Source organism: Meleagris gallopavo, chromosome 3 (genome assembly GCF_000146605.3).
Source record: "Meleagris gallopavo isolate NT-WF06-2002-E0010 breed Aviagen turkey brand Nicholas breeding stock chromosome 3, Turkey_5.1, whole genome shotgun sequence".
Lineage (NCBI taxonomy): Eukaryota > Metazoa > Chordata > Aves > Galliformes > Phasianidae > Meleagris > Meleagris gallopavo.
In genome coordinates, this window is record NC_015013.2 from 76,227,376 (window position 1) to 76,242,103 (window position 14,728).

Genomic DNA, 14,728 nt, shown 5'->3' on the forward strand with positions numbered 1-14,728 from the left:
GAGAATGCAAACCTGCAGTTTTGTATTTATTTATTTGTTATAATAAATATATATTAATATATATTTATTTTTTATCTCCAAAAATACATTCAGGGAATTCCACATGATGGGAGGACAGGAGAGGACTAGAATCTTTAGGATTTATGGGAAACCAGCCTTTCACTTAGAATTTGCGCTTTCTGAAACAACTCTTCTGATACACATCGAGAAGAAGAACAAAGATCTTGATGCAGATCAGACAGTAGATATCCTTACTCTAAAGAAAATCTACCTCTATCTTGAAATCCAATAAAAATAAGGTAAATCTTCAGTCTGTGACATAAATTTCCAGATAATAATATTAGACAGAGCAATCAGCACTGATTTTTACGTTTTTTTCTTCCTTTTTCCAAAGTTGTTCATCTTGTAGGTTTTTTCATCTCATCTCAAGACGTATCACTTCTCTACTGCACTGACAGAACTGATACCAAATCCAGTTATTCTGCTAAACAGAATAACTTTTTTTCATTTTTTAATATATAAATTACTGTCTTATTTTACATGTAATAGAAAACTAACCAATAAACTCAGAATGTAAGAACAAAGTCTTAAAAAATGTAAATAATTCAAAGGATGATAATATGGGCCTTATATCATTATACCATAGATCATTCTGATGCAGCTTAAGAACAATCTCTTATTTGGATTATGTTTAAAATTACTTGCAATAAGCTCAGTGTTTCCAGAGACTTCTGCTAATCACAGAGGTCTGTATGAAACGTCAGTCAGACTCAGTGCAGAGTGTGACACTGCTGCTTACTATCACATCAGTTCACTATTCATTATATAACTATATGTTTTGTGATTTTTTACCAGATCCAGTTTGTAATTGACCATTACTACTTTTGTTGTGGAAATGAAATGCATGGTTTGGCCCTGACCGAAACAAGATATTCAGAACAAGTAACATTTTAGCCAATAATTCCAGCTAACAATGCCAAGTGTAAGTTTCTTCACTTAATAATACCCATAACACCAGCACTGTGTCACCTGCAGAAACATTTAGACTCATGACCTTTCCTGCAATGTGCAACACAACTAGATATTCCACAATCCCGACAGTTCTTATGCTGCAGCTCGAGCTATAACATGTCCCAGTCCTTTGATGAGATACCTCTTTGAAAAACCACACCAGGAAAACAGTTTCACAGTCCACTGAGAGACTAATCATTGCCATGCTGAGCCTCTCCTTCAAGTCCTGCTGCAGAAATGAGGTCCACAGCAGCTCTACCGCCTATCAGCCTCATCTGGCAGAGCAGAGACGGGATTTCTGCTTTTGCTGAGATGAAATAGCTCTGTTTTCAAGTTAGAACTAGGATTTCTGTTAAGGAATGCTCATAAAGATTTTTGTGGCATGCTCTAGGCTTACCTCCTGGACAATGCCTCACAGCCATTTTACACCGTCTGGACTCTGCGATGGTTGGGCACGGTATCGTGTCTTTCGCTGGCTTCTTCACTATTTGCCTTGTTCTCGTTTCCAGGCCCCACTTAAATCCACATGTTTTATTATTTCTGCTGCAAATTCCCCATTCACTCCACTGACCAACTTCACAGCCTTCTGATAAAGCAAAAGAAAACCTATTAGATATTCTTCTGGTTCTCTCCTTCTCTTTTTAAGATTTTTTAATTAGCAAGGACCATTTAAATTAGAATGTACTACTTAAAAGATTTACTGTTTACTGGCAAAAACATAGAAACAAAATATCTCACAGAATCTGAAAGAGTCTTTTCAGTCTGCCACCCCAAGCATAAAAGAGTTACACTATCAATCTGCCTGTATGGACATCATGTCAGTCTCAAAGCCCTCCTAAAATTCTGAGATTTATTTAATTTTTTCCTCTTTTTGATAAATCGTACTCATTTGTAACCTGGAAGTGTACATCTCAGGAGTTCACATTTCTAGGTCCTCTCCGTCATGAAACAAAAGGACTTTTCCTGAAATGAGGAGTCTGTTCTGATATCTACCTCAAGGTAAAACACCAAGATATGAGACTCACAAAGTTGCCAGAACCAACTGAGAGTTACAAAGTAAATTTATACTAAAAAACCATTTTTTCAAAGGTAGAATTGAAAATGTAAAAAGTCTGAACTCAGCTACAGATTTTATAGAGCCTGCAAAGAATTATCTACCCTGTTCTGAATCAAGAGAGTCAAAATATAGAAGACCAGCTGGAGTTTCTACTGCTCACTCTCCTCCAGTTCACATCTTCTCATTTATCCTGCACGTGGATGTGACCACCTATACATATTCCTACCTACAGGACTTGTATGTTGTTTTTTTTTTTAATTTCCCCCTCCACCAGCAGAAAAGTTTGCTTATAGAATGAATGCCCAGTACAACACGTGTGATACAATGAGCAATCCATATGGGCTGCTGTATCCAACTCCTTTGCTTCCCTGTTACTTGCAAAATAGTACAGTAGAGAAACTAAAAGTGACTCTGATGCCCAGATATTGCTGAGTTTCATGAACAGGGCATATGATCCAACTTGCCCTGCCCCTGGGTTCTGGATTTCATGAAACAACAAAGGAGCAGGTACTTTATGGAGGTGAAAATTCAATGGGCATTCAAGTTCTCAGCAAAAAGAGGCCTTCCTGAAATCTTACAAATTCTGAGTTACAAATGTACATACGAGATGATTTACAGGACAGAATATTCTGATGCTGAAAAGCATTCCCAACAGTGTATTCTTTCAAAGTTTGAGAGGAATAAATATATTACTATGGAGAAAGAGATCCAGACACAATCTTTTAGTGAATATTTCTTGATAGGAATCATAGAATCATTAAGGTTGGAAAGCCTACTAAGATCACTTAGTCCAACCATCGACACCATATCACTAGACCATGTCACTCAGTGCCACATCTACCTTTTTCTTAAGCATCTTCAGGGTCAGTGACTCCCCCACCTCCTTGGGCAGCCTGTCCCAATACTTCACCACTCCTTCTGAGAATAAATTTTTCCTAAATCCAACCCAAACCTCCCTGGTGCTACTTGAAGCCATTACCTCTTGTTCTTTCACTGCTACCTGGGAGGAGAGGCCAACTCCCACCTCACTACAACCTCCTGTCAGGCACTGTAGAGGAATTACTAAGTATTAGCTTAAAAGCAGTGTTATCAGCAATCAAACCTGGCCACCTGGACAAAAAAAAAAAAAAAGTAGGCTTCAGCAGCACTACTGGGCTGGAAGACTCACCCACACACTCCATGAGTTCTTCCAAGGCAGCAAATCCAGGTGGGCAACCTCTGAAACAGCGGCCTCTGTGGGAGTAGAAGCCAGCTTTGCATTTGGTGCAAAAGTCTCTGCTGAAGCAGGAGTCGCAGTTTTCTATTCTGCATCCTGAATTGAAAGGATCATAAGGAACAAAAATGCTGCTAAGTTAGGGGAAGCTTCAAATTGAAAGGATTTATAAAGGAATAGAATAGCAAAATCTTAAGTACTGTGTTGAGAAATATTGCCATCCTGAAATCTATCCACTATTTAGGAGAAACCAGTTAACTGAATCGCTTGTTCCATACATCCTTTTAATTCTATTGTATAATAAACAATGTTGATAAAGCTTCCAATCAAATGACTTCTGAGCTGATTTGATCTTTTTGGAGGAAAAATATACATTATTTTCTGTTTAATTAATATTAAGGAACATAAGGCAAACAGGTTATTTGGGGAATTAGATCTGCTCTACATGTAGTGCAATTGATTTATTATTTATCATTGCAAGCAGGATACAAATTTTTCCCTGACTACTTCTCCTATAAATAATACATGAAAACATTTATTTAGCTTTGTTTGATTTCCATATCTACACACATGCATTTCCTACCAGGCAAAAACAAATAATTAAATAGAACTGTTCTGGATGTAATTTCTCTATTATCAATGAAGTCCATGCATAAAAGATAACCATTATTAAATGATTGAAAGACAAAGCAATAAAAATAATGGGGGGGGGAAGGGGAAAGAAAAAAAAAAAACAACCTATTGCCTTTTAAAATATAGAATTTCCCTAATAATTCTGGACAAATATCCTCCACAGCAGACTATGGACTCATAAGCAGACCATTCAGAAACTTCTTATTTCATACTAAAACACGGCAAACTGATAACAAACTAGATACCAACAACAATATGCACCCCTGTAAAACAGAAATACTTCCATGGAAGACCATGGAAGTCTCTCATACATACACAGAAAAAATGCCTGGAAAAACTTTCAAAAGTAAAAGTCATTATACTTGAAACAATAATGAACACATTAAAGCTTATCATTTTTTATCCACTCTTTAAGCAAATGTGCTTAATTCATGTAAATTGCATTAACTCTATCCTGTCTTCAGCTAAAGTTACAGCAGTAAGCATTTGTTACTCGTTTCATGTAATGATGTACTAAATGTTTTGGTCATTCATGTCATTCATTCATTTTTCATTCTTCTCTAAAACAATAAATAAATAAATAAATAAATAAATAACCATAGGCACTTCTGAAATAGCCATTGGTATTCCACTCCCTGCACTGCAAATTTAGCCAATCTTTATGAAATGGATTTTAATATTTATTCATATGATTCAGGCTGTAATAGGGCATACCACAACACTTAAACTGTGTGGTGAGAAATTGTTCTGTATAGAAACTTTCCAGATCAGATTTCTTGTGACACTGGACAAGAAATTAGGCAGTCTGCATAGAGGGGATTAGAAATAATAATAATAATAATAAAAATGTTGGCACATCTTTGGTGTAGAAAGGACTCACAAATCAAAATTTGAAGTCTTCCACTGCCAAAGATACACATTTCATTGTGTAGAGACAATCACACAATCCATTTGCTAGCAAATCCAGTGTACAGCATTTCTGAAAGGTATTCCTAGAATTTCTGTGCATAGCAGCAGCAAAATTTGCCTTCTTACCCACAGTCTTCCTTTAGGAAATTCCCAAGATTTACCACTTCCTTCTCCCAAAGTTTGCACCAGCCTCCAAAGAACAGAATATCAGTTTTCATGCAACAAACACTTCAAAGTCACTTCTCTAGGTGAATGTGTCTGCAAGGTTGTGTTACAGTAGAGCCTTTGCCATGACAATTATATTTTGAAGACATAGTAGGGCTCTTGGGCTATGGTTAAGGTTTCAAATATGAAACGCCTATTATTTAATCCATATAGGATGCAGTTTGGGGAAAAACACTAAAAAAAATCTGAACATTTTTGAAATTGAAGTATTAATTCACCAGACTGATAACCATTCCTGGAATGTGAGATTATTAGGTGCTACTTGCAATGTTTCAAACCATTAAAGATGCTCAAGCAGCTCTAAGCCTTGCAGGACAATTCCAATCAGCTAAAGAGGTAAAGAAAGTATTCCAAAAGTTAGAAATGCTAACTTTCTATTTTTAATCATAGACTATCAGAGAAGTGGTTATAAAACTGAAATTTTTTAAATTAGTTTTGATGCCTGGCTTCACCTGTTTATATCGTTTAATGCTTTGTAAGCAAATCACCTCTACTTGTCTTTTCAATCAATGTGATATTAATAAATTAACTGTTTCTGAGTTTAATAAATCAATAGATGCATTTATAAAATTCTTTTATATCTACATATATCAACATGGACAGAGAAAGGGAAAGCATATTGTTGTTCAGTTGAAGATTTAAAGAATGCTGATTCTCTATTATTAAGACACAATGGTGTGCAAATAAATACAAGGGCTGTTCCTATTTTTATCTTTTTTTTTTAATGTTGACCCACAACATCAGAGGCAGATGTTGGTGGTACAGCAGTAGAGGCTGAACCTTCCCACCAACATCCCATTACATGTTATTGCCATGAGACAGATGGCAACAGAGGGGCAATCTGACAAAATGATGTCTGACATGGAAGTGCATATGAAGCCAAGGTGTAGAACTGAAAAAACTGCACTCACTGACAATCATCGATGATTGCTGAAGCAAGTGAATGGAGATCAAAGAATGGATGTGAGCACAGTGAGGTGGTAGGTGGTGCATTTCAGCAGTAACAGTGACATGAAAGAAACGCCACATTCCAGATGGCCATGCATAGCTGTCACACTACAAAATGAAGAGATTCTTGATCAGCTCATCCACACAAATCAATGGATAATGACCAGGGAGCTGAATATTGACTTCAGTGCATTGGAAATGATGGTGGCAGTGTTGGAATATCACAATTTTTTTGCCAGGTGGGTCCCTGCACGTGTGCAAATGCACACATAGAAACAGACAGAATACTGTATGCATGTTTGTCAGGATCTATTGAACCAAAACAAGGCTGAAGGTGACTGTTTCCTGGATCCAGTCATTACCAGTGATGAGACGTGATGTCACCTCTACGAGCCAGAGTCAAATCAGCAGTCTATGGTGTGACACCATATGAGTTAACCATTGAAGAAAAAGCAGATGATCTGCAGTGCTTTTTGGGATAGGAAATGGATGATCCTTCTGGATTTCCCTGGAACCTGGACAAACCACCAACTCTGACCACCACATCATGACACTGATAAAGCTGAAGGCTCAAACTTCCAGCATCAGGCCAGAGGAGAACACAACCTTTCTCTTGCAAAGATGGTAACACCAGGCCTCATGCCAGCGTGAAGCCCATAGAGCACATTGCAAATCTTGGCTGGATTGTCTTATCTCACCCACTGTATAGTCCATATTTGTTGCCTTCTTACTCCCATCTGTTCAACTTCCTAGCAATCATGCTGCTGTAGTAGCTGTGAAAAAAAGTGGACCATCTCCACACAGGCAGATTTTTATGAGTGCGGCATGCAGGCTCTTGTTCATTGCTGGCAAAAAAAAAACAAAGCTAGTGGTGGTGACTTTGTTAAAAATGGTGTTTTGTAGCTGAGAATTTGCTCTATTAAATTGTGCTCTTTGTACCTCTTGTAGCTCCCATAGAAATAAATAGGAGGCACTACCTTCAAAGCAGCCTTTGTAATTAAGAAAAGTAGCATTTAAAAAGTGGTTTTATCCTTTACACAAAACAACAGAAAAATCTGAAAATATTTTTCACAGTTACTGAGCTGAACTGCTTCCTTCTGATCGCCACAGCTTTCAACCATTTGAACTTTTTCATCTTAGCATCTTATGTCTAAGTGTGGCAAAGAAAAGTAGAATCCTCCTTAATTTTCTAAAGCCTTTTAAATTCACTAGTTAATTTTAATCAACTGGAATGTGAGACTTTTTTTGTTTTTAATCAAGAGAAGACTCTTGACAAAACCAATTGTGTGGATTCATCTTACTACCTGTAGATCTAAGTGCATAATTAAGATTCTACATAGAAGCAGTTCTGTAAAGGAAGGAAACAGATATTCACAACCCCCAGTATGCTTCTGAAATGCTTTGATTTTTGCTCTAAAAATAAACAGAAAATTATGGTCACTATAGGCTTCCAGATAGACAGGGGTAACTGCTGAGAAATTTTAGAAGTAGCAAGAAGGAGGAGCCTAGAAATGGATGCTTTGGAGAAACAGAAGGCTGACGTCAAGGAGAGAACGAACTGATTAATTCAGTAATGCAGAAGAACCCTAAAGAGCAATCACATACCTTTGGCAGGCCAACCACACTTGCAGGGCAACAAGAATCTAGGACACTTAGTCTTCAGAACCTGAGTGAAGAAAAGGTGCTCCATTGCTGCTGTTCCCATCCAGCTAGCAACAAGAAGTCTGCAGGTTAGAATCCTTACCTCTTCTTTTCCTTGTACTCAATTCTTAGTGGGTCTGCTTCCTACCAGATCCAAATCCCTTCTACTCCTGCTCAACATCACATCTCCGTATATCCCACTGGAACAAACTACCTGCTACTACATAGCCAAGATCTCCCAGACTCACTGTTGCACTCTCACTGTATCTCATCTAGCATAGTTTTCTCTTTTCTTTCTAATGTTTCTATCTTGGGAAGTTACATTATTGCTTCTGTCCTACCAATTGAAAGGTATAAAATACCCATCGAACCACATGAAAACCAGACGTCTTCCTCTGCTACCATCTTTATATGTCCAGACTTCAAAATGCACTTAGAGGGACCCACAGAAATCTGTGCTATGTCTGATTAGCACGCTCCATTTCTAAACAGATGGCACTTCTTAAAGTGTTACACCATATTCCCAATAGAGCTGTATGTAAAGGCTACAAGATTCTGACTTCACTGAAATCCATGGCAAAGATCCTAATTGCTGCAACAAGAGCAATTTTAAACTAGTAACTTTTTTTACGCCATCAGATAGACTACAGCCCAGTATAATGGACAAAAACAATATTAAAACCTCTTGAAGAGATACAATCTGTCATGACAAATATGCATTTGCAGAATGACAAGTGAGAAATGAAGCAGTCAGAAAAGCTGACTTTCTACAAGTCTATTTTCGATCACAAACTGTCACAGGAGTGGTTGTAAATACACAGCTCCATGACTTCACCTCTCAGGGGAAAGGGTGGAAAAAAAGTCACTACTTTGGGGAAGCAAAGATGGGCTGAAATTAAGTTGAAGCGCACTGCTGAAGTGTTTTCAGCGGTTAGATGAAACTAAGCTAAACAAAGATGTATCCCTTCAATAGAGCTCTGAAAGCGTGATTTATGATACAAAATATATACTGACTCTGATAGAAAGTCTATTGATACTGTGCAATCTGTGAATTTAGCCTGAGAGAAGAACAAGAACTTGAGTAAATGACATTTCAGTACAGTGCAAAGATAGATTATGATATGTCAAAGTGCTCCCATGCTTGAGAACAGCTGCAGAACATACTCAAGAAAGAAGCATCCCCATCACTCCCTGCATGAACTAGTACTGTGCTCCCACATCAACCAATGGTCAGGAGACCTACAGAACCAGAGCATCAAAATCTTTTTATCCTCTGGAGGAAGAGAATATCTCCCTCAAAAGGGGCACTGTCAGAAAAGACTCCTAAAACAGAAATTTAAAACAACTTAGACTTTGTTTACTGAAACAGAGTAGCAAAAAAATTAGTTGTGGACAAAACTTAGAAACCAAACTATCTTTCTACTTTATTTTCAGTAAGCAAAGCACCCCATGGCACTTTAGAAATAATTTTCTCCCAAACTGTTTCTATTATATTATTATTTTATGTAATAGTCATGAAGCTTATATCAGTCAATATTAGAGAAACCAATCTGTTGTAGAAAAAGAGTATTTAGCTAGTCAGCAATAAAATATTTGATTTAGGCTTTATCTAATTTATATTGATGTGAATACTGATATTGTATATCATTACAAAAATATATCTAATTAAGGTAGATAAAGTTTTCAATATTTACAGAGCACTACATAAATGGTAAATTAAAGAATTCTGGAGGTAAGAGGCCTGGATTACAAGCCAGGTCCAGTGAACTACAGTCATAAAAAGGTTTCCCTGGCCTGTGTTGACTTCCTGACAGTCATGGTAAGACAATTCTACTAGTTCTTCTGTTATAATAAGCATTAAACAATTGACAGACTCATATTTTAAGGAAAAAAATCAAAAGCCTGGGAATTCAAAATATAAATTAAATTTTGACCCAGGTACATACGTTTGGTATGATTAAGAGAAAAAAAAAAAAGCACTCCTGTGAATACTTAAGTCTTTACTGCATTTAAAGAAAGTATGATGTTATTAAAACAAATACTGTCCTTCCACAGTACATCTTCAACTAGCATTTAAGATGCCAGAATAAGTTGAATTGCAAGGAAACCTAATACCTTTGAAAATCAAATTGAAGCATAAAATGCTTCTATTGCTTCTCTCGCCTTTCTTCTGCAGCCCTGGTGCTCCAGTGTTACCCCCAGGCTGCCATACTGACGGGCTGCTAGCACTCCTTGGCACTCCATACCACCTCCTACGCTGATTCCCATGCAGAATTTCCTGAGTTAGGAGACATTTCAAAAATACAGCTGGACTACACATTTCATAGAATCCTTGAATGGCTTAGAAGGATCTTTAAAGATCATCTAGCTCCAACCTCCCTGCCGTGGGTTTCATAATTCACCCTAAAGACAGAAGATAAAGGCACGTGGGGGACAGACGGGGCTGTTAAGAGAAGGAGATGGCCAGAGCTAAAGTAAGCTCTGATGTGAGCAGTTCTTGTAGAAGATGGAGAATTAGCTGAGTGACTGATGGATTAAGGGAGATTTAGGCTGAATATAGGGATAAGTTTTTGCAATCAGAGTAGTGAAGCACTGGAACAGGTTGCCCAGAGATGTGGTGTATGCCTGTTCCTGGACACAGTCAAGACCTGAGCAAACCATACAGCTGTAGAAATCTCTGTTCATTGCAGGGGAGATGGACTAGTTGACCTTTAAGGGTCCCTTCCAACTCAAACAATTCTGTGATTCTATGAAAAAACAAAGAGCAAAGCATCAATTGGCTTTAAGGAAATGGAGGAGTAAAATCACGAGCAAAAGAGCTTCAGACTATAAGAGTGCTAACAAACTTCTAAACAGAAGAGGCTTCAGTAGCTGAAGGATTTAGTATTAAAACTAGAAATTCTTTTCGAGCTGCAGCTTTTGGCAGTGGATGAACATGAGTCTGGAGAACAACAAATGCAACCACTTGCCAGTAATCATTACTGAAGTTTACCCCAGGTCTATCATTTCACAGAGATCAGTGCTTGCAATATAAAATGCTGCTTATAAAATACCATAATGAGGATTATTATTATTATTTTAATAAATTCATTTACTAAACACTTAATATATTTCTATTATGTTCTAATCTCGATTTATTATTAGTTGAGATCGTTTAAACAATTGCCAAACCAAAGTGGTTTTAATTAGTATTTTACAAATACACAACTGGTATATTAAATCTAAATTGACTACAGCTTTAAGAAATCTTTAATTCAAAGCACTATTAAGATTTTTTGTTGCCAGAATGGTAGAAAATACAAAATAAGGTCAAAAATTAAAAAAAACACGACCACATACTTACCAAGAAGCATGTGAATGAGGAAAAAGTAGTGGAATAAGTGGAAAAAAAAAAATAAAAAATCTGATGCCTCTGATGCCTGTACCACAATTGTAAATAAATAAGTAATTAAATAAACAGCCTCCGAGCTTTGTATGTTCTGCTATATTACCTAAGCAATAATTAAACCATTAAATATTAATGATACCTTGCCATTTTGTAAGAAAGCTTAAAAAAAAAATCATTATCTTTCTTTACACAGTGAATTAACTTCATGTGTATTATAAATAATGGATTAACAAGATAGTTATTAAAAGCTTCTCTTTATCTTGTTTTCACTGAAGGCACATGGAACAGCTAATGACAATTTTAGAAATGCCTGGTCCTCCCATGAGGAAAGAAGGTGAACATAAACAAATGGAGTTGCCAACTCAAGCTGAAGGGAACTGTGATTTCTAAACTGTTACCATGTCTTCCCCCAAAAAGCTTACCATAGACACTGACCAGGTTGAAAGATTCAAGATAGGCTTAAACCAAAGTTGAAACAACCACTGGGGTGACAGAGTTCATTCTATTCTTTTATTCAGGTTTATTGTTTTGTCTTTCTCAGAAGATTTTTTTCCTCCTCGCTTCAAAGTTATTAATTATTAAAATTTCTTGGAAAATTAATGAAGTGTAGCACTCTTCTTGGGCACTCTTGTGGAGGAAAGACCCAACACTTTTCAATTTCATGTTCAAGTGTTTTGACTTCAGTGTTCCAGATGAAAATAAGCCCCAGCAGGAAGCACTACATCGATTTCTAGGGAAAACCAATTTAGAAAGTACATGATTCACTGTTACTAGAAAAACAGTCTAGAACCATTCAGCAAATTCAAGAGACGCATACTGCTTACATGTAGAAAAGAAAATCAGCCTTGAAATTCAAAATTTCCATAAATTTGGAGCTGTTGCACTTGGCTGTAGTATTTATTGTGTTACGTTTGGCACTAACTATGTTTGGCTTTTAAAATCATGTCAACATTTTCCATAAAAATATGTTCTATAGCTTCTTGAACAAAAATGGGCAAGTGTTCCAGTAATAAAACGTTAAACAGCATTTGTGCCTGTAAAGGCATTAATAGGGCAGAAATCATTTCAACCTAAGTAGTTCAAGCCCTGCAACTCGCAGACAGATTTCAATGGAGCCAGAATTTTTATTATTTTTAGCTGAGATAATACTATCTGAGCAATTGTCTGTAACAAGCTGTAACTAAAAGTATCTGACATCAAATAGGACAAAACCTATTCTATTTTTCAGGAATGTTTATTTTATCTCAGCTTGAATCCACAAAACGTCTGTGTCCACAACACAACGTGTGTACCATGCAAGATCACCAAACCAAGACAAAAACGCAGATATGATTTATAAATACACCAGTTGGCGATCACACCAAAATAAAAATACACAGCTCAAAAATCATTGGAGGGGAACCAGCACTGGTCTGTAAATGCAACTGTATAATTATTCTCAGAGGGAGAGACTGTCAAAGGCATGAGGGTGAGTTAAATATCCAGCACTCAACACATGCCAATATAGATTGGACACAGCCTCACATTTGTGCTTTTCAAAACCAATCCTGTAATTTAGGAAAAAAGGCCACTTTCTGTAAGTGGTAAAAATGTAGAATAAGTGGTATTGAATTCACAGTTCACCTTCTGCAAGCTTTGGGGTTTTTTGGGACAGTTTGTTTGCTTGAAAGAAAGCAAAGAACAACTATCCGCACAGACAATGTTTCCTATCTCACAAACACAGTACAGGCTAACATAAATACATTCATATATTTCCCAAAACTGTAACAATATTCAAAAACTTTTTCATGTTGCCTAGCTTTTACAGCCCATTCCCAAAAGGCTGAAAGTGGACAAGTTGCTGAATTCAAAACCATGCAATGAAAATTAAGGCCAAGCTCCTAAATTGTTTTACAGAAGGGATGTATAAATGCTCTTCTGCTCTCATTGAATTCTTCATCAAAACCTAGCCACCTGGTACAGATTAGGCAGCACTCAACAGCACTACCTATCACAAAGCAAGGAATACCATATCCACTGCATCCGCACAGGGAACGGGGAGAAACAGGCGAGATGTCATTACAAGGGCTGGAATGTGGCCAGAGCACTGCAGTTAATGCTCTTATTCCAGCCAAAAGTGCCACAGAATGACCTCATAGGCCTGTCAAGATTATGTGCGATCTGAAGGACAGCACCCACTTCCTCACAACACAGTGCATCCCTGTGACATGTTGCAGGACCCACGGGAGAGTGCCCTACATTTAATGAATGTCTGATTAGTTCAGGAAGCAAAGAAAAGCTGTTTCTCACTTCAGGTTCTTCAGTTTGGTGACCTAATTCTGGTCAGACTATGACACACGAAAAAACTATGAATTAGGGGTGGTAGCAATGATTAATAATCCATATGGGTAATCGTCCACATATGAGCATATGGAAAAATCGATACAAATAGGCACAAGTGCCAGATAGCAGTGAAATAACGTGCAGATATACCAGAGCACTCATAGGCCTTAACAGCCGTACTGCTAGGCACCAACACGCAAACAAGGAATCTTGTTGCACATTAGCAGGTTGTAAATTTCCAAATAAAATGCAGCACTAACAGTGAAAGGTTGTTTGTTTGTTCTTAATAGTACATCTGTTTTATTAAAACAGCAACACTTACATATTAAAACATGTATGTTGCGATGTGTCTGGTCACCTGAAAATCGTGTCGGAACAAAAAGCTTGATGAGAAGCCCACCCGTATCCCAGTGCATATACTGGGCTTTTATCTACATGAAGCATTGTTAAATATATGCTTAATCTTTTCTTATTTTCATATAAAGAGAATTATTTTTTTAAAAAATAGCTGCTTAAATCATAACTCTTTCCTAACCTTCATCTTAATTAAAATTAAAGAAGCAATAACAACAGCTAGGCTAACACAACAACTATTTAATTTGCTGAACATAACAGATCTTGGTGTGAGCTTGGACATTAGCAAATAAGTTTTTATGAAGATCATGACGGCTATAAAAATATTATGTTCCACCACATATCACCCTAAAAACAGAGTGTAAATTATGGCTTCCCAATAAAAACTGTATGTGAGCTTTCAAAAACATCAACAGAACAAACAAAAAACCCACACCACTCACTTGAACATCTGTTCATATCTGGCGTTCGGAGTCCATAATACCCTGATGGGCAGGAATGCAGGCATTCACCATACTGTCTCATTCCTTCTCTTCGTAGGAAGAAGAATAACTTATGCTGGCATCTGATGCATCCATTATCCTTTGAACAAGACAAACAGCCTTTGCAAATTGGATTTGATCCATAGCTAGCTACAAAATAAGAAGAAGAAAAATTACACTTTAAGATCATTTGGAAATTATTTAGGCTGGAGGTCCTCTTTTCTGTAAAATGTTCTCTACCGCATGATTACAAGTAGTTTTGAAAAGGAGGTTCTGCAAGTGTACTCATTGTCAAGCTTCTGCACTGGGAAGTGGATAAAAAGAAATATAATCTCTTTATTTTTAACTAGCATGTACAGCAATTTAATGAACTTGATACATTTTAAATAAAGGTATAAACAGAGATCAAGATACATAAAATTCATAAACTAAACTTGTATGCTCAATTCTAATTTGAAGCTGAGCATTTAAGTACAAAACAGCAGCAAAATATAACAATATTGGCACCATAATCTATGCATCTGGAATGGTACTTCCATTGAAAT

The 14,728-nt window shown here is 36.9% G+C and overlaps 1 protein-coding gene across 1 annotated transcript; it reads right to left on the reverse strand.

The window, feature by feature from the left end:
* Positions 1-1,325: 1,325 nt before the first annotated feature.
* RSPO2 (R-spondin 2) lies at positions 1,326-14,328 on the reverse strand. The gene is made up of 3 exons (XM_031552907.1): positions 14,145-14,328; positions 3,237-3,380; positions 1,326-1,597 (listed from the first exon to the last, which is right to left on the reverse strand). Exons 1-3 carry the CDS (start codon positions 14,224-14,226, stop codon positions 1,341-1,343), a joined length of 483 nt encoding a protein of 160 aa, XP_031408767.1. The 5' UTR covers positions 14,227-14,328; the 3' UTR covers positions 1,326-1,340.
* Between the last annotated feature and the right edge of the window lie 400 nt (positions 14,329-14,728).